General features: G+C 44.5%; 1 protein-coding gene across 2 annotated transcripts in view; it reads right to left on the reverse strand.

Annotated features, from left to right (window-relative positions):
• Window positions 1-462: 462 nt before the first annotated feature.
• LOC136579001 (NFX1-type zinc finger-containing protein 1-like) overlaps window positions 463-20,826 on the reverse strand; it is a 71,459-nt gene continuing 51,095 nt past the window's right edge. For both annotated transcript variants that reach the window (XM_066579245.1, XM_066579244.1), the window contains exons 12-17: window positions 19,363-19,502; window positions 17,043-17,197; window positions 15,120-15,265; window positions 10,605-10,715; window positions 3,957-4,052; window positions 463-3,520 (exon numbers count right to left, since the gene is read on the reverse strand). In XM_066579245.1, the coding sequence (XP_066435342.1) occupies window positions 1,259-3,520; window positions 3,957-4,052; window positions 10,605-10,715; window positions 15,120-15,265; window positions 17,043-17,197; window positions 19,363-19,502 (2,910 nt within the window). In that variant the 3' untranslated portion in view covers window positions 463-1,258. The remainder of the gene's footprint in view (window positions 3,521-3,956; window positions 4,053-10,604; window positions 10,716-15,119; window positions 15,266-17,042; window positions 17,198-19,362; window positions 19,503-20,826) is intronic.

Consider the following 20,826-nt stretch of genomic DNA (forward strand, 5'->3'; position numbering starts at 1 on the left):
ACTACGTTTTTCTTGGGAGGCAAAATGCTAAAAATTAGCATTTTGCCTCAGTTTTTAGCGTGTTTTAAAAACGCTTTTTGCCATGCAGGATAAGAAGCATGTTCAACTTATTGTACGTGTCGTTACGGACACGATGATACCAAATATGTGGGATTTTTTATATGCCAATATGAATAAAAGCACAAAAAAAAAAGGGGTTTTATTTTTTTTTTTACACCATTCGTGTTCCTCTGGGGGACTTACAGCCTATCACTGATGATCACTATGATAAGGCATTGCAGGACTTCTCTCCTGCAATGCCTTGTCGCTTATTACAGTGATCATAGCCAATGGCAATACAGGACGCCGGTATGTGACGTTCTGTTGGCATGGCAACCGGCTGGGCTCTCTGCGATTATATCGCGAGAGCCCGAAAACATCACAGAGGGAGCGCACTCCCTCTGTGAACCCTTCCCATGTTGCGATCTACATAGATCGTGGCAGGGAAGGGGTTAACAGAGGGGGGCGCATTTCTGATGCACCCCCACTGTTGCAGTGGGAGGCCGGCTATCAGTGACAGCTGGCTCCCGCTGCTGGATAGCGTGAGATCTGTTATGATCTCGTGCTATCCCTATGACGTAAGGGTATGTCCAGTTGTGGAAAATACCCCGCCTCCAGGACGTACCCTTACCTCATATGGAGGGAAAGGGTTAACCCTGTTGACTAGAATCACACAGCAAGCAGATTGCTACAGTTATCAAAGGGATTTTTATTACTGAAAAAGGCATATTTTACATTACAATACAGACATGTCCTCATGGAAAGCATCATGATAATATGTTACTAGTTGTGGAGTTTCACTTGAGCAATAATGGACTAATGTTACTGTAATAAACATTCTCATTTACAGCTAGTTCCAACTGTATCATTGTTATGTGACATGTTATAACAGATGACTAGATTGATAATATTTGTTATTCATCTTCTGCTGACCTCAGTTCTGTCAGTCAACTAATCCAATAGGGTTACACAAAACTAATGAGGCTGCCATCACATAGGAGGTGAAACGGAACGTGCGGAAACTGTCTATGTAACCAATATTAACTATAAATATACCATGCTATAATAGCTTAGGTTACTGTATATAATATGGTGGTATTTACACCCCATACACTAACTCTTTCTCTGTCTATACATTTATGATTATTGGTTATTTCCTCTAGGAATTCTAGATACAAAACGTCTTGGATGCACAGAATGTAATGTTGTATCAGGAGAACTAATCTTCATTTTCGTCTTCGTCGCTGATACTACAATGTGGACAGTGGTGGTCCTGGTTTTCATCTACATTGGCAGTATAGATATGCCCAGCGTCACACTTGTACCAGACATCTTGCCTCAGCAGTCGTGTGTCGAATATGACGGTCTTCTGCTTTAGTAGATTGACAAGATCCATGGATATCGGAAGCATTTGCAGCTCGGCTTGTATTTCATCCAAATGCAGGCTCCGTTTTTCGGAGTTCATCTCTTTGATCAGCGTTTTCAGTTTTTCATGGACCACCTGTGGCGTCTGGTGCCGAATAAATACAGCCTCCACTTCTAAGGCCATTCTGAATAATGCGTAGTACTTCTCTGAAATGTCATGTTTACTTGTAGCATTATCAACGGCATCAGAAATAATCGGAATATCAGTAAGTACTTTGTACAAGACTTTGGGGCTCTTCTTCACTTTATTAGAAATTGCGCCAAGTTTTTGCCAGAACTTTATTTTCTCACTTGCCAACATGAGCGAGCGGAGCGTTAGGTTGCCGTCTTGCAACTCTTGCACGGTCTTATCTGCCTGTGGAAAGTTGGATAATTCAGTTTCATTTTCGCTGAGGAACATTTCCAGATTATTCCTCCATTTGTGACTGATCTTTTCTTTAACTTTCTCCGTATCGGAAAGTGTCTGCTTCATCAGGTTGCCGTATCGTAAACTTTTTCGAATGGGTTTCGAACATTTGGGGCAAGACTTCAGTTGAATCATTTGGCCTTCTTTTGTTCTCATCCATTCTGTGAACTTTGTCACCTCGAAAAAATGAGGACAGTCCATAAGTTGAATGAAGCGGGCATGAGGGTTTGCTTCATTTCCAAAGACCAGTTCTTGCACTTCATCGGCATTGCAGACTCTGCACTTCCTGGGGCATGGCTCGCCACAAAAGCCAATGCACGGGTGCTTACATTTAAGATTTTTCCTGCAAGGTTGATCACACGCCTCTCTATCGCAAGGCTCACAACACAGTTTTGTACACTTTTTATGTGCACATCCCCACCCACAAGGTCTTGTGCAAGGAGGACAAGGTTCACTGCATTTCAGAGTGCATTTCCCATGGAAACATGACTTTTCACAAGAACGGATACAAAAGCAGTCGGTGCCGCACTTCTCGTCACAGTTGTGAGAACAGTAGAGCGGAATGTTGCAAGTTTTTGCACAGGGAAAGTGAAAGCCTCGTTCGCCACAGCTGCTGCAGCTTCCGGGGCAGTTGTGTCCACAATCTAATGGTTCTTCACATTTCACATGACATTTCAACCTGGTGCCAAACAGCTCTGCTTCGGACTTCATATGACACAAGGTCTTGACCGTGTGACCACATTTCAATGAAATGGTTACTTTTTCCGGACAGTTTTTGGTGCAGTTCTGACCGCACCATCGAACGCATCTGTGACCGCAGTGTAACGTCTTAATGCAGGGCTCTTTGCAGCAGAAGTTTGCTGCCTCCATTGAACAAGGAATATCCTGCATGTGCCCACAAAGAGGAATTTCTTTTGGCACCAGTTCTTCACATTTACCACAAGGGTCACTGCACAGCTTCTTGCATGTGTGCCCATGATCACAGGCGAATTTAGGACAAGGCTTTTTGCATACAAGTTTTTCATGTTGTTGATCGTAGGGGTGACACAAAAGAGGACAAACATGGCCACAATTTAATCTGTATTGGCAAGGAATTTTGCATCCACCTTCCGGCACATTATCAAAGTCTGCAGATGAAGATACATAAGTTGCATTCTCAGGATGGTTGACACACTGGAGCTTCAACTCTTTGCCAATAAGACCATACTTCTGTAATACATCGCTAATTGCGCTCCAAAGAGGTACTGTGGATAATAATTCCATGTTCCCTATACAGAATAATCCCTTCTTAGCTCTTGATAAAGCAACACATACCCGGTTTGGGATTTTAAGGAAACCAACACTGCCTTCCCGGTTACTCCTTACTAGGGAGAGGATGATAATGTCATTCTCCTCTCCTTGATATTTATCAACCACACACACCCTGACGCCCTGAAACAGAGATTTAGGCATCATCTTCTGCAAGCAATGCAGCTGCCCAGAATAGGTAGTAAGGATTGTGATCTGTGATGGCTCGTAGCCTTGAAGGATGAAATAGAGGCATAGGGACTTGACAAAAGCAGCCTCATGGACGTTCTGACGACTCTTGCCTTCTTTAATATGTTCCTCAAGATGGTTGTGGTCCACGAAGAAGAGATTGTGACAAACACCCTGGAAAATGAAAACATATAAGAGTAGATTATAATGATGGATTGATTACCTGTTTTCACAAGTCAAAGTGCAATCAGCCAAAAAGTTGGCCATACATATTATATAAAACGTCTATCTCGTGTCTATGGCAGATATCAGGGGGGAAAAGGCTTGTACATACTGAAACCCAACATTTTGTGCCCCTGTTGGAGATTCACTGCTAACAGCAGCTTATTTCCATTTCCCCATTGGAAAAGCATGCAGCTCAGCCAAAAGTACATGTTTATGGGGAAATTGGGTGGAACCACTTTCAGCCAACAGCTATCTTAAATATGCCGTATGTCCGCCTTAAGAGGTTCTTAAAAGATTATTATAGGAGTCTTCCAGGATCTAAAATTCTGGAAAACCCCTTTAAGTTGAAGTTTGTATATAAATAAAGCTCTACTACATATTTTACCTTAATGTCTTCATAAGTCATCACTGAAGAATGGTTCTCCAACTTGTCATAAATGTGAGGTGTTAGGAGATGAGCAATTTCTGGCCTCATGCGATGCTATAGATGAAGGGAGACATAAATGTCACTGAAAGTACCTGCGCTATTAACTAAGAGGCGGATTCAAGTTATGAGGCCATCATAAACCTACCGCAACAGTCCCAATAGTCCATCTAATAATTGTATTAGGCCTCATGTCCACGGGCAGGTTGGATTCTTCATGGGGGAGCCCACAGCAGAATCCCACCCTGCCCATGGCTGCCCACCCTGCCCACACATTACCTGTCCGGATTCAGTGCGGGTCTTCTTTCCTTTTTCACTGCGGATGTGTGCGGGCGACTGGTGCGGATTCCGCAAATCAAATCCACCCGTGGACATTGGGCCTTAGTCTGTTATAATGTTTGTTTTCCTTGTTTGGATTTGGCACAAAACCTAATACGCAAGTTGAAATCTCTGATGCCTGGGGCAAGAATTTATAGAACCCTAAGGCTGGGGCGGATTTGATTGGCGGGATCCACAATTCAAAGTGCCCATAGTGAATTTTGACACATATCTGGGATAAAATCCGTGGTGGATTTTCTACTGCAGTAAATCCACTACATGTGAACATCGCCTCACATTCTATACATGAATGGAGGAGTCCTCGGACCCTCTGGGCCATGTAGGAGGTAAGAGATTCTCACAGGCCTCCCTGTATTTGCTGCATAGGTTAGGTCATGGCGCATGAAAAAAACGCAGCTGTGAGTGGACCAACAGAAATCAGTGAGCTTCTAGCACTCCATATTACACCCATGAAAAATACGCATACAATATGTGGGCGACGTACACCCCTGTGAGGCCTAAATAGTAAGTGGTGTTATTATGAAGTGCCTAGGAGCAACAACCGCTCAGCCGCACAAACTCAGAACTGAAAAGCGAGATGCATAAAAAGCAATAGTCCTCCGTTCCAATAGTCCAATAGTCCTCCGGTCCATCACTGCAGCCGCCCAAACTGTGTGCCAGGGGCCCAATGTCACCACCGCTTCATGCCGAAGCAGTGCAAAGGTGAGTGATGGATCACATGGAACAACCTGGGTTCGGCAGAACGTCACCTACAGGGATGCAGAGTACCTACTGTAAAATATTTCATAGAGGGGGATAATGCTTTGGGACCCTTCTTCAGGGCTTGGGGTAGGTTCCTTATTAACAGTGAAGAATATTGGTAATGCCTGTAATGTAGTGTCCCTGAATGGTAGAGATTTCCCCCTTAAAGGCTTAAGCCCCATTTACACTGAAAGATGATCGATCAAACGACAGTTTGATGGACAGTTTTGAGCGATCCTCTTTGGTTAACTTTTAAATAGCTACTCAGCTACTTAAGAGTCAAATGAAGACGCAGCGGGATACCGTTGCTAACTCAGAGAACAGCAGCTGCTTTGTATATGCAAACAGGTTATACCAGCATGGTCTATATCATTGTATACTGGAGATGTATAACTTATACCAGCGGTACATATATAATTATATACAGGAGATACCCAGATTATACCAGCATGCTCCATATCACTATATATAGGAGATGTATAACTTATACCAGCTGTACATATATAATTATATACAGGAGATACCCAGGTTATACCAGCATGCTCCATATCACTATATACAGGTCATGTATAACCTACCAGCCGTACATATTGTGAGCAAGCAGGGGTGCACTTGCCTGCGGATCGCCAACTTTCAGACCGGAATAGGCACCAACCGTGTAGAAACACTCTTAGATACAACAGCAACTTTCAACATCCTTCCCTCCGCCAAATAAAGGTTCTTTTAGACGGAACGAGTGATAATGAACGATAAGGGTTCACTCTTCACTCCTCGTTCATTTTCTGCAGACATAAACACCATGGTTGGCTCGTTCGCTCACCATTCGGTTAAACAGCGATCATTCAGTCCCTCTCAGTGACTTGTGAACGACTACACGGTTCTGAACGATTCTTGTTTGAACGAGCCAACGATGTATCTTCCCATCTAAACAAGCTGCATGACAGCCAACGGGCCAGCGATGACGTCACTGGAGCCAACGGGCCAGCGATGACGTCACTGGAGCCAACGGGCCAGCGATGACGTCACTCACTTGTTCAAATGATAATCCGTTCATCTAAAAGGACCCTAAAGTGGGTGCAACTCAACTCCAAATCAGTGCAAACTAAAACAATGAAGGGTCAATACTAGTGACTGCTCGATCGAGCATTGTCCTTAGCGAGTACCTGCCCGCTCGGGAGCAAAGATTCGGCTGCCGGCGGGGGGGCGGAGAGTGACGGGGGAGAGCGGGGAGATCTCTCTCTCCCTCTCTCCCCCCCCCCCTCCCTCCTGCTGACTGCCGCAACTCACCGCTCCCCCGCGCCGGCACCCGAACCTTTTCTTCCGAGCGGGGAGATATTTGCTAAGAACAATGCTCGATCGAGCAATTGTCCTTAGCGAGTATGCTTGCTCATCTCTAGTCAATACCCGACACCAGTCTACTTCCCAAATACCCCTCCGCACCAACTCTGCTTTGACTCGTACTTAGGCCGCACACATGGGAGGATTTAAACTGCGGAATTCGGAACAGGCGTCCACCTCTGGGTTCCACAGCAAATACCTGCCGATAGCATGCTACGCAGAAGTGATTCTCCTGCACGCAAGCGGTGACCATTTGCGATTTTCACTCGCAGATGACAAATCACAGCATGCTCCATTCAGATTCCCTGAGTTAGAGCCTGCTGCACCCACCATCTCGGACACGCCCTCCGCGCCATTCTTCACAGACTCCTCTAACATTTCTACTTTCTCAGGCCCCTTTACATTGGATGACTGAGGTGCCCGGCCGTCGTCCCAGTGATGAGTAGTCGCGGGTCTCCCAAAGAAGCGAGGGTCGCTCGGTGAATGGACGCGGAGCGGGCTGGAGATCACTCCGGGTGCCGCCTCTACTGGCATAAACAGGTTGTTGTTCTTAGATGATAGACACCCTGTTCACATGAGCCGATTCTTATGCCTGCAGAAACTGAACAAACAAATTATCGTTTGTCGTTCAGTCGCTGCCGTCATTCACACGGATCGTTCAGATTCCCGTGATCCAGCGCGATTCTGAACGATTATCGGTTGGTGTAAAAGTGTCCTTAGGGAACTACCCCACGCCTCCTGCTTGTTCTTGGCTTCACTCAATGCAGGGATCCACTGCATAACCTATCGGCCTCCGCCACAGCCCAACGTCCTGGAGGCAGCGCTAATTAATAGTGACATCTAGTGGCAGCAGACTACACTGCAGTACTAATCTTTACATGTTGAGCTGCAATAGGGCACAGTATATAGTATATACAATATAGTAAATACTACCAACTTTTCTTGAATGGAAGAAGGGGCACATTTGGTGGCATGCATGGTGGGCCATGGCAAGTTCAGTGGCTTATGTCACCCATATGGTCCCATTGTAAAAGAAAACACACATCACATGCTCTGCTGTACTTTCCTATATAGTTGAAAAAAAAGTATGCCAACATGTATCAGCCTGAGGGAGGCCAAATGGACACTCTCTTGGCCTCCGTCACATGAGCAGAGCCCTATAGGAACGTGTGCACTAAATATGAACAACAACTGTGCAAGTGCCATCAATGCATATACTGCATATTATGTGTCTATATAATGAAGGGTAGCAGCACCGCTTATTAAATCAGTTAATGGAGGTTTTCCCATCCTCCCCCTATGCCATACAGCTCGTATGCTGCCAATGCCCTGCGTGGCAGCCAGGCTGGTGTACCAGAGCCGCTACACTGTGAATATCAGGAGGGACACTGTGCCCAGGGACAGAGTAAAGATACCGTCGGTACTGGGATGTATGAAAAGTTTGGTTCCCCTTTAGCGGCCTCAGCATCTTTAAGGCCTTTCGCCACGCCCTGTATGTGTGGTGCATGGATACAGTACTAGAACCAAGCCCAGCGCATGATTATTGTACTTTGTGGTAACAGTTTGGGGAAAGACCTTTCCTGTTCTAGCATGCCAGATCCATAAAGCCATGGTTTGAAGAGTTTAGGGTAGAGGAACGCAGGAGGTCCTCAACTCCATCCAGCACCGTTGGGATAAATTGGGACCTCATAAAGGCTCTTATAGATAATTGGGTACAAATTTCCACATAAACTTCAAAACCTTGTAAGAGTGAAGGTCGTTATAGGAGCCAAAGGGGCCAACTCCATCTTATAGCCCATGACTCTAGCAGGTGTCAGATGTTCAGGCACACAGGGTACATTGGTATTCTATATATTTAAAGGGGTTGTCCCGTGAAAGCAACTGGGGGTATACACTTCTGTATGGCCATATTAATGCACTTTGTAATGTACATTGTGCATTAATTATGAGCCATACAGAAGTTATTCACTTACCTGTTCCGTTGCTAGCGTCCCCATCGCCATGGATCCATCTAATCTTCAGCGTCTAATCGCCCGATAAGACGCGCTTGCGCAGTCCGGTCTTCTCCCTTCTGAATGGGGCCGCTCGTGCCAGAGAGCGGCTCCTCGTAGCTCCGCCCCGTCACGTGTGCCGATTCCAGCCAATCAGGAGGCTGGAATCGGCAATGGACCGCACAGAAGACCTGCGGCCCACCGAGGGTGAAGATCCCGGCGGCCATCTTCACAAGGTAAGTAAGAAGTCACCGGAGCGCGGGGATTCGGGTAAGTACTACCCGTTTTTTTTTTTTTATCCCTGCATCGGGTTTGTCTCGCACCGAACGGGGGGCTATTGAAAAAAAAACAAAAAACGTTTCGGCGCGGGACAACCCCTTTAAGCATATTCACAATCAATAATCTTAGTTTTATTCTATGGATTACTATTTTATGTAAGTATTTTCTTTTAAATCATACTTTATAATATTTTTTACCTTTAGGCCTCCTGCACACGGGCGGAAATTCCGCGGTAGGATTTCCTGCAGAATTTCCGCCCGTGGAAGCTGCCATAGGATTGGGTTAGAAAACACAATCCTAGGCAGATGGCCGCTATTTGTCTGCGCGAAATCACGTGCAGAAAACAAATCGCGGCATGCTCTACTTCTGTGCGGGGCTCGCAGAGTCTTGCACAGAAATGTCACTCCCCAGCCGACGGCTGTGGTCTGCGCATGCGCCGGCTGCCAGGCAGCCGGCACATCAAAGACCGGAGCCACGGAAGCAGGTGAGTGCCGCGCTGCTCTCTGCAGGCGCTCGGGTCGGGTCCCACGGCGAGAATCCTCGCAGCCAGATCCGACCCGGCCGTCTGCAGGCGGCCTTATGGCTTTACATTATTATTGTTTATTTATTTAAACTATCTTGGTCTTTTCTTTAGTCCTATTAGAGGGCCTAAAAATGTGGTCATTACTTTTAAAATATAGTAAAACATATCACTTCATGGTAGCACAGAAACCCTGTGCACACTAATATTATTTCACTTTTTTTTTTCTAAGCAAACTTTAATTTATGTTTTGTATTCTAGATAGTTTTCTTTTTTTTTTTAACAAGTAGAGAATAGGAAAAATTGGTCTTAGGGCTTATTTAGACGACTGTAAATCGGCTCGGTTTTCACGCCGAGCCGATATACGGTGTCCTTGTCTGCAGGGGGGGAGGGGTGGTGGAAGAGCCAGGAGCAGGAACTGAGCTCCCGCCCCCTCTCTGCCCCTTGCCACTATTTGCAATAGGAAGGGTGGGACGGGGGCGGAGCTAAGCAACAGGACTTAGCTCCACCCCTGTCTCGCCCCCTCCTATTGTAAATAGTGGCAAGGGGCGGCAGCTCAGTTCCTGCTCCTGGCTCTTCCATCCTCTCCCCCCTGCAGACAAGGACACCGTATATCAGCTCGGCGTGAAAACCGAGCTGATATATGGTCGTCTAAATAAGCTCTTATGCTCACAAGGCTTAGTACAATTGATGGATAAAGTGAAACCTACTGATAGGGGGAGGTTTCTTTCCCCGAGACCCCCCAAGTCAAGTCCAGAACGAAGAAAAGTAATTCATACCCAAGAGCTTTAGGCATCCTACCCATTTACGTTTTTAGAACGCTGCATTTTTTTAACGGGAATGTCAATGGGACTTTCTAATGTTAAAAACGCATCACAAGTTGGTGCTTTGCGGTTTTTGTGCGATGAGTTTTTAACATTAGAAAGTCCCATTGACATTCCCATTAAAAAAACGCAAGTGGGTGTCCACCCTTAGTCAGAGTTTTATTCTACCCAATATTGGGCAAGTTCTTTAAAAAAAAGTTCCAACGAATGTATAGAATTGCAACACGTCTCAGGGATACACAAGAACGCTTGCTCAAGCATCAGAGTAGCCTGATGTCACTAATCAAGGGTTTCACTAGCTGCATCAGGTGTGCTTACACTACAGGTGTGGCCAACCTGTTACCTGCAGCTGCACAAAAGCTGCACATCCTTCAAACTGGTGTTCTGAGGTCTTCATAAATGTACCTCATCTACCCCGTCTTGTGGAGGACAATAACAGCTAGCGTTCTTGCGGTATGCTCCAATGAGTTTGACTTGAGGAAAGCAAGTAGGATTGTTGTACAGTCAGACAGGTATAATCACATGACAAGCAAGCCTTATACAGTCCCTAACTGCGATCTCCGAAGTAACGTCTTACCTGATAGTCCAAGCGTACATATGGGATTTTCATTCTGATGAGTCTTTCAAACATCGACACTTCCAAATTAAAGTTTTTTGCCAGTTCATATACTGTAGTACTCGGACGGAGCTAAAAGAGACAAATGCCCATTTACACATAATAATTTAGCAAAAAACATGATGCAAACATGCAGATTAGAACACTATGCACAGTTACGTATCATTAAAATAGACAAATCGCCACTCTCTTGGACAATACAGAGATCTCTCCCATCATCTTATATATCCAGGACTGTAACAAGGGGGCGCTCTAATAACCATGTATAAATATATCAGAGGACAATACAGAGATCTCTCCCATCATCTATTATACTGTCAGGGAAATTTCTGCGTACAGCACCAATCAGGCCCACCCCAATGCCCCGCTGCCGGCGGTAAAGAAGAGACACCACACACGGAGGTCTGGTATAGTTCCTCACACGGGGACATGACTGCGCGCTTTATTACAGATTACATGGGATCTTATACCCTTTGGTCTCATCACTAGGAATGGGTGATGGGCTCATTGGCTCAAATTCAACGCATAACCATATATGTAAAGTCCGGATTTCCGGCCTGAGACAGTGAAAGTTATGTACGTAGTTGAACAGTCGTTATCTTAATATGGCGCTTCTGGAAAAACAGCCAAGTACACGGCCTTCGTGTCTGGTTCTGTATCATCTCTGAATTTCTGGAAACATCTCTCTCAGCCTTGCAAACTTTTGGAATATGTGATGTAAGGCAACATATAAGTTTTTCTCATTTTAGCATTGAATAGAACTTGCATACAGGTATAAAAGCATTAAAAAAACATATGGCGATATATACATATACCCTCACAAACCCCCCTAAAAACTTATATGGAGAGCCAGCACCAGACCTTGCACTCTTCCTCGGTCACCTCTCCCTTGCGTCAGGGTTTCTCCACTGCCCGTAAGGCCCTACTCCTAAAATGGGGGATCCCTACCTCACCTCAGAAGGAGGCCATGGATTCCCTGGGCTCATTTCCGGGCATCCATACCCTCTATCTGTACAAGTTAACACCCTGCAGAGTGTGCCCTCGCTCGAACCTAAGGTCTTCTGCACTAACCCTAGGCAAATGGGAATTCCACTGACAGTCCATCTTATGAGACTGAGGCAGGCGCAGTACTAGTCCATCTCTCCATTCTTCTGGTAACGTATCTGGTTGGCATTATCGGAACTGGCTCTTCATCTTTTTTCAAACAAGGGAAATTTTGGTCACATTATCCAGTCCCTTACTCATACTCTTTTTGATCAAAGGGATAATACACATACAGGAAATTACATACCCCACCTCTTTCTGCTAAAATCATATCCAGGGCCACTATATTTTGGAACGCCATGGATGCAGTGGGCCCTAACTGGTTAGCTAACCCTTGCAAAGCATGTCTGGTGTAGTTTACAAACCTCTGCTGATTGTAATAGATATAATTCATCCAATCTACATTATTATTAACAGTGACAATAGCAAATAAGGACTCAAAACCTGCTTTAACCTGATCTCTAAAATTAAATTAATCTCGCACCCCCCTTGGCGTTATCAGCACCAATCAGGCCCACCCCAATGCCCCGCTGCCGGCGGTAAAGAAGAGACACCACACACAGAGGTCTGGTATAGTTCCTCACACGGGGACATGACTGCGCGCTTTATTACAGATTACATGGGATCTTATACCCTTTGGTCTCATCACTAGGAATGGGTGATGGGCTCATTGGCTCAAATTCACCGCATAACCATATATGGGAAGTCCGGATTTCCGGCCTAAGACAGTGAAAATTATATACGTAGTTAAACAGTCATTATCTTGATATGGCGCTTCTGGGAAAACAGCCAAGTACACGGCCTTCGTGTCTTGTTCTGTATCATCTCTGAATTTCTGGAAACATCTCTCTCAGCCTTGTAAACTTTTGGAATATCTGATGTAAGGCAACATATAAGTTTTTCTCATTTTAGCATTGAATAGAACTTGCATACAGGTATAAAAGCATAAAAAAAAACATATGGCGATATATACATATACCCTCACAATACCCAGCACTGTAACAAGGGAGCACTCTAATAACTATGTATAAATATATCAGAGGACAATACAGAGATCTCTCCCATCATCTATTATACCCAGGACTGTAACAAGGGGGTGCTCCAATAACTATGTATAGATATATCAGGGGACAGTACAGAGATCTCTCCCATCATCTATTATACCCAGGACTGTAACAAAGGGGCGCTCTAATAACTATGTATAAATATATCAGAAGACAAAACAGAGATCTCTCCCATCATCTAGTTAAACCCAGGACTATAACAAGGGGGCGCTCTAATAACTATGTATAGATATATCAGGGGACAATACAGAGATCTCTCCCATCATCTATTTTACCCAAGACAGTAACAAGAGGGCGCTCTAATAACTATGCATAATATATCAGTGGACAGTACAGAGATCTCTCCCATCAACTATTATACCCAGGACTGCAACAGGGGGGCGCTCTAATAACTATGTATAAATATATCAGAAGACAATACAGAGATCTCTCCCATCATCTATTTACACCCAAGACTGTAACAAGGGGGTGCTCCAATCACTATGTATAGATATATCAGGGGACAATACAGAGATCTCTGCCATCATCTATTATACCCAGGACTGTAACAAGGGGGTGCTCTAATAACTATCTATAGCTATATCAGGGGACAATACAGAGATCTCTCCCATCATCTATTTATACCCAGGACTGTAACAAGGGGGCGCTCTAATAACTATGTATAGATATATCAGGGGACAATACAGAGATCTCTGCCATCATCTATTATACCCAGGACTGTAACAAGGGGGTGCTCTAATAACTATGTATAGATATATCAGGGGTCAGTACAGAGATCTCTCCCATCATCTATTATACCCAGGACCGTAACAAGGGGGCGCTCTAATAACTATGTATAGATATATCAGAAGACAAAACAGAGATCTCTCCCATCATCTAGTTAAACCCAGGACTGTAACAAGGGGGCGCTCTAATAACTATGTATAGATATATCAGGGGACAATACAGAGATCTCTCCCATCATCTATTTTACCCAAGACAGTAACAAGAGGGTGCTCTAATAACTATGCATAATATATCAGTGGACAGTACAGAGATCTCTCCCATCAACTATTATACCCAGGACTGCAACAGGGGGGCGCTCTAATAGCTATGTATAAATATATCAGAAGACAATACAGAGATCTCTCCCATCATCTATTTACACCCAAGACTGTAACAAGGGGGTGCTCCAATCACTATGTATAGGTATATCAGGGGACAATACAGAGATCTCTCCCATCATCTATTATACCCAGGACTCCAACAAGAGGGCGCTCTATAACTATGTATAGATATATCAGGGGTTAGTACAGAGATCTCTCCCATCATCTATTTATACCCAGGACTGTAACAAGGGGGTGCTCTAATAACTATCTATAGCTATATCAGGGGACAATACAGAGATCTCTCCCATCATCTATTATACCCAGGACTGTAACAAGAGGACACCCTAATAACTATGTATAGATATATCAGGGGACAATACAGAGATCTCTCCCAATATTGCACTTGGCCATATGAATGTAGCATTCCTTCTAGATAAATTATTAAAAATGAACCATACACTATACAATCGCCTGTACTAACTGAATAGTATAGGTGATTGTTATAGAAAGGGTTAATTTAGGGTTAATGATTTACATTGTTTTACTGTTCTTTCCGCTTCTTTCTCCTTCGATCTCACACTGATAGGAGAGCGGGAAGAGAGGCTGTTACAGCGCTGAAATACAGGGAAAGTCTGTTCTTATAACATACTTTCCCGGCCAGAGCAGTGAGTACTTGTCACGCTGATGACATCATCAGGACCTTAACCAATCAGTCCCTGATGATGGCACCCAAACCACACCTGTTTCGTGTGTCTCACCTGCTATGGGGGAACGCTATTGCCCCGCTGAGTCAGGAACATAAATTTAAGTCGCTGCTACACGGGTCTTAGCAAGCAGCGACCTCAATTTAAAGTGGAAGTGGTTGAAGCAAGAAGAATATACCGTAATCGTAATTTTTGCATTCATACTATTCCTACTCTTTTTTACGGCTCACTATTTCAGATATCAGAACTGCATGACATTAGGCAAGTTGGACTTTTTTAGACAACATTCAGTGTTGTAATTTCAAATAAGAAAACATTATGTTCTAAGGAAAATCGTCCCCAAATAGAGCCGTCACCCTTTTCTTACACTGAAGGTGCACAGAAAAGAAAAAAAAAGTCCAAAAAGACCCCGTGTGAACTTAGTCTACTAGAAGAGCCACAAAACTCAGCCGATTCCCCGGTGCCATTTCTAAAGGTCTTATTGCTCAAAACGGAATAAACCATAATTTATATGATTTTGGAACATATAATTAGTTACTTTAATTATCTTTTCTTTCACAATATTTCAAAACATACCTGCTGATGGTCTCCAATTAGGATAAGGTGCTGGCAGCTGGAACTAAGTGTAGTAATAATATGAGCCTCTAAAACTTCAGCTGCTTCTTCTACGATCACAATTTTAGGTCGAACACTTTGTAGCAACTTTCTAAACTTGGCTGCTCCTAAAGTGAAGTGAAATCCAAATGTTAGATGAGAAAACATCTGTTTAAGGCCTCATGTCCACGGGGAAAATCAGGCCCGCTACGGATTCTCCATGTAGAATCCGTAGCGGGTCCCTCCTCACCCGCGGACATGAGTGCTGAAAATAAGAATTTAAAAGAATTTACCTATCCGTAGCGGGCGGGGAAGGTCTGCTGTTCCTCACGGCCGGATCTTCTTTTTCGGCCGGCGGATGAATTCGTCACGCCGGCGGCACGTCGCCGGCACGTCGTCGACGTGCCGTGCGAATGCGCCGGGCACATCCGCCGAGCCGAAGCAAGAAAGATCCGGCCGTGAGGAAGAGAAGACCTTCCCGGTCCGCTCCGGATGGGTAAATACTTTTAAATTCCTATTTTAGGTCTCCCGCGGAGCCGGACGGCTTCCATAGGCTTCAATAGAAGCCCGCGGGAGCCGACCCCGCGGGAGACCCGCACGAAAATGGAGCATGGTCCAGATTTTTTCATGCTCCATTTTTTTTAAAATCCCTTTTATTGACCATCCGCGGGTATTTATCTACCCGCGGGTAATCAATGCATCCCTATGGGGTGCGGATCCGCATGCGGGAGATCCGCTGCGGATCTTAAATCATATTTTGCCCGTGGACATGAGGCCTAAGCCCTTAATGATGCAGACCCTTTTGTTTTTTTCCTCCCCCTTTTAAAAAAATCATAACTCCTTTATTTATCCATCCACGTCGCTGTATGAGGGCTTGTGTTTTGCGGGACGAGTTGTAGTTTTTAATGGTGCTATTTACTGTACCGTATAATGTACTGAAAAACTTTCAAAAAATTCTAAGTGGAGTAAAATGAAAAAAATAACTACATTCCGCCATCTTTCAGTGCGTCTTGTTTCTATGGCGCACAAACTGCAACAAAAACGACCTGATAACTTTATTCTATAGGTTGGTACGATTACTACGATACCAAACTTGTATAGTTTTTTTTACTCTTTTTTTTTCAAAGACATTTAATTTTTTTAGTTTTTTATTTGTCCATCGATGTAGTTGTGCCGGGCTCATCTTTTAAGGGATGTCCTGTAGCTTCTGTTAGTACCAATTCAGAATACATACGACTTTTTGATCGCTTTTTATTGCGTTTTTTCTGGAAGACAATGTAACTAAAAAAGTGCATTTCTGACGTTCTTTATTTTTTTTCCCGGACGACGTTCACCGTGCGGGAAAAATAATGCGCTATTTTGATAGATCGGACTTTTACGGACGCGGCGATACCAAATATGTATTTTTATTTTAGGATTTAGATATTTTTATTATAGATTTGACAGGCAGTCTCTCAAGCCACCCCACAGGGATGGCTTGATAGGCAGTCTCCTTTTAGAAGGCCCCCGGCTGCCATGACACCCAAACCGCCCCCTGATCTTACCGCGGGGGCCCGTACGGGACCCTCGAACATCGTTTGGGACATTTAAAGGGTTAATAGCCTGGCTGATTGCAGCTATTGCCCGCAGGTGTCAGCTGTCATAAATAGGTGACACCTGCGCTGTATGAAGAGGTCGCCCAGCTGTGATTTTTCCTCCGCTCGCGGAATACATTCGTTTTCGCGAGTGTGAAAGAAAAAAATTAATTTTACGTACCATTGAATGCATGCTATTTGCTGCGGATCCTACGTGCGGACGCCCCGACAACGGATTCCGCAGTAGAAATCCGGTCGTGTGAAGCTGGCATAACTGGCTCTACACGTCTGTGAGGGCAGCACAATCATTATGGCGCACACTGTATCTAACCTGTGGTGGTCATGCCAATAACGTCAGCCTCTTGGAGTATTTGCATGTCCTCTTGGTTTCGCAGTTCGGCCATCCTGTTTACTACTATCTGGTACAAGTTTTCGATTGTAAATACTTCATTGCGGATGTCACACAAATACTTAGACCGCCAGCATCTGCAACAATAGGAGTTAGCTATGTACAGTACTTTTACTAAAAGATTATTTTAAGACAACATTTTAATTTTTGATCAGTGAACGTAATACTAAAACTGTAAACATGCTGAGCAGCAACCAGTGTCAGGCAGCTGCTGCCAAGGCAAATAGGATCGCGGGGTGCATCAAAAGTAGTGTAGGGGCACATGACGAGAACATTGTTCTTCCTCTTTACAAGTCACTAGTCAGATTACACATGCAAGATAGTGCCGTTTTGGCCAGCGGTACTCAAGAAGTACATATCAGGGGACAAAGCAGGCAACTAAAGTAATAAATGTAATGGGCGGACTACAACACCCAGAGAGGTTATCAAAATAGGGATTATTTAGTGTAGAAAAAAAAGACGTCTGAGGGGCAGCCTAATAACTATGTATAATATATCAGGGGTCAGTATAGAGATCTCTCCCCTCATCTATTTATACCCAGGACTGTAACAAGGGGGCGCTCTAATAACTATGTATAATATATCAGGGGTCAGTACAGAGATCTCTCCCATCATCTATTTATACCCAGGACTGTAACAAGGGGGCGCTCTAATAACTATGTATAAATATATCAGGGGTCATTACAGAGATCTCTCCCATCATCTATTTATATCCAGGGCTATAATAAGGGGCGTACTAATAACTATGTATAATACATCAGAGGACAATACAGAGATCTCTCTCATCATCTATTTATATCCAGGGCTATAATAAGGGGCGTACTAATCACTATGTATAGATATAACAGGGGTCAGTACAGAGATCTCTCCTATCATCTATTATACCCAGGACTGTAACAAGGGGGCGCTCTAATAACTATGTATAGATATATCAGGGGACAGTACAGAGATCTCTCCTATCATCTATTATACCCAGGACTGTAACAAGGGGACGCTCTAATAACTATGTATAGATATATCAGGGAACAGTACAGAGATCTGTCCCATCATCTATTATACCCAGGACTGTAACAAGGGGGCGCTCTAATAACTATGTATAGATATATCAGGGTTCAGTACAGAGATCTCTCCCATCATCTATTATACCCAGTACTGTAACAAGGAGGCGCCCTAATAGCTATGTATAATATATCAAGGGTCAGTATATAGATCTCTCCCATCATCTATTTATACCCAGGACTGTAACAAGGGGGCGCTCTAATAACTATGTATAAATATATCAGGGGAGAATACAGAGATCTCTCCCATCATCTGTTATACCCAGGTCTGTAACAAGGGGGTGCTCTAATAGCTATGTATAATATATCAAGGGTCAGTATAGAGATCTCTCCCTTCATCTATTTATAAACAGGACTGTAACAATGGGGCAACATAATAACCATGTATAGATATATCAGGGAATAGTACAGAGATCTCTCCCATCATCTATTTATATCCAGGACTGTAACAAGGGGGCGCTCTAATAACTATGTATACTATATCAGGGGTCAATACAGAGATCTCTCCCATCATCTATTTATAAACAGGACTGTATCAAGGGGGCGCTCTAATAACTATGTATAGATATATCAGGGTACAATACAGAGATCTCTCCCATCATCTATTTATAAACAGGACTGTATCAAGGGGGCGCCCTCTATGTCTAGAGGAAAGAAGGTTTCTACACCAACACAGAGATTCTTTACTGTTAGAGCAGTGAGACTATGGAACTCTCTGCCTAAGGACGTGGTAATGGCGGATACGGTAAAAGAGTATAAGAGACCTGAACGTCTTTCTTGAATGTTACAATATTACATGTTATATCACTGATTACTCAGAAGGGTCAGTGATACGGGGATTATTCCGATTGAAGTCGGGAAGGCATTTTTTCCCCTAAATGGGGAAAATCGGCTTCTACCTCATTGTTTTTTTTTTGCCTTCCTCTGGATCAACATTGGGGGGCGGGGGGGGAGGGTAATAGGCTGAAGTGGATGGACATGTGTATTTTTTCTATGTTACTATGCACAATATACCCTATTGCAGAAGAGGTGAAATGCTCAATCACACTGTAATTTTCTGCCCTATTCCTTATGTGATCCTGGCCTTAAAGATGTGTGCAGGATTCCTCCACTGTAGAATACTCATAAATCGCACAGACGGATGTGAAATATCGCAATTTAAATGCAAAATGACATTAATGCACCTGTAAACTTCCCAGCGCTTTTTAAGCGGGAGCTGCCACAAATCCCCTATTAGTTTGCACTCTTCTTCCTTCATGTGACTCGTCTCCTGGAGCTCATGCTTAATCTGCTTCTTCAACTTCTTTTTTGTTTTTGAAGAAATCTGTAACAAATAACACATTTGCTGTGTTAGAATATGCAATAAATTTACCAATTTGTATGCAAAATAAACATTCCTTCAAAAGATCAGATTGTTTAATGGGATTTTCTCATCAATCGTATTTATGCTTTATTCACTGGATGGAGATAAATGTTAGATTACCGGGGATCCGACTGCTGGGACTCCCAGTGTTTCCAATATGTGTGCACCCTGAGTCCTCCATGGTACTGGTACATTATGTCTCCACCGCAAATATGGGTGGAGACATGGGTTGGCTGGGTTGAGTTATAGGGAATGCCCACAGCTTGCGATTGGCTACCTTGAGGGGCAGCTTAAGACAACGCCTGACACCCGGCATCCATCCATGTGGCGGGGGAGGAGAGCCGACAGCGGGGCCGGCTTCAGCAGCGGCGCCTCCATCCATCCACGTGAAAGCGGGGCCTGCTGCAGCCGGGAGGCCGGCGGGGAGAGTGACAAGAGCCGAGGATAGAGATGGGAGACCGGAGAGGAGAGTGACAGCGGCGTCAGTAGCGGAGATAGGAGGCCGGCGGTGATACGAGGCCGGGGAGATGTGTGAGCTGTGAGTGGGGATGGCCGGTATATGTGTGTCTCGAGAGGCGAGTCTCCATCAGCCAATCTGCAGCTGTGGGAGTGACCTGCCCGTCCGCTCTAACTCAGCCCGGCCAACCTATGTCTCCACCCATACTTGCGGTGGACACATAATGCACCAGTACCATCCTCCATGAGAGTAGAGTGGTGCTGCACACATTTACTTCTATAGGACGGAGTAAGATTGGCAAGCGCATTGATCTCCCTCCTTTCTATAGAAGTGAATGGAGCGGTGGTCACGCATGTACAAGCTGCTCCATTTTCATGCATCACTTCCGCAGTAAACACAACAGCAGACTGTTACCTACAACTCCTAGTATGCAAAGAGCTGGTAAGTTGCAGGACCCACAGCACACGGGTCCTGTAGCTCCACCCACAGCTCACGGGTCCTGTAGCTCCGCCCACAGCTCACAGGACCTACAACTTACCAGAACCAAAAGGAGATATTTTTCAGGCGTAAGGTCACATGATACTGATAGAAAATGAAAACGGTAGCTGGACCGGGTACAATGACCCTATTACAGAATGACCTATTACGATGATGTACATCAGATTTTATAAGGTTAGTCCATGCCTGGAGTACCCCTTTAAAGGGCAACACACGACGTACAAATCTCTCTCTCCTTTCCCAGCACTCCAGCTTTTCTACCTGGTCTCCTAGCAGATTACCAGCGATTCCGCCGGCCTAAGGCAATGCTAATTGCATATGGGCTGCAGG

This window comes from Eleutherodactylus coqui, chromosome 9, assembly GCF_035609145.1.
Source record: "Eleutherodactylus coqui strain aEleCoq1 chromosome 9, aEleCoq1.hap1, whole genome shotgun sequence".
NCBI classification, from domain to species: Eukaryota; Metazoa; Chordata; class Amphibia; order Anura; family Eleutherodactylidae; genus Eleutherodactylus; species Eleutherodactylus coqui.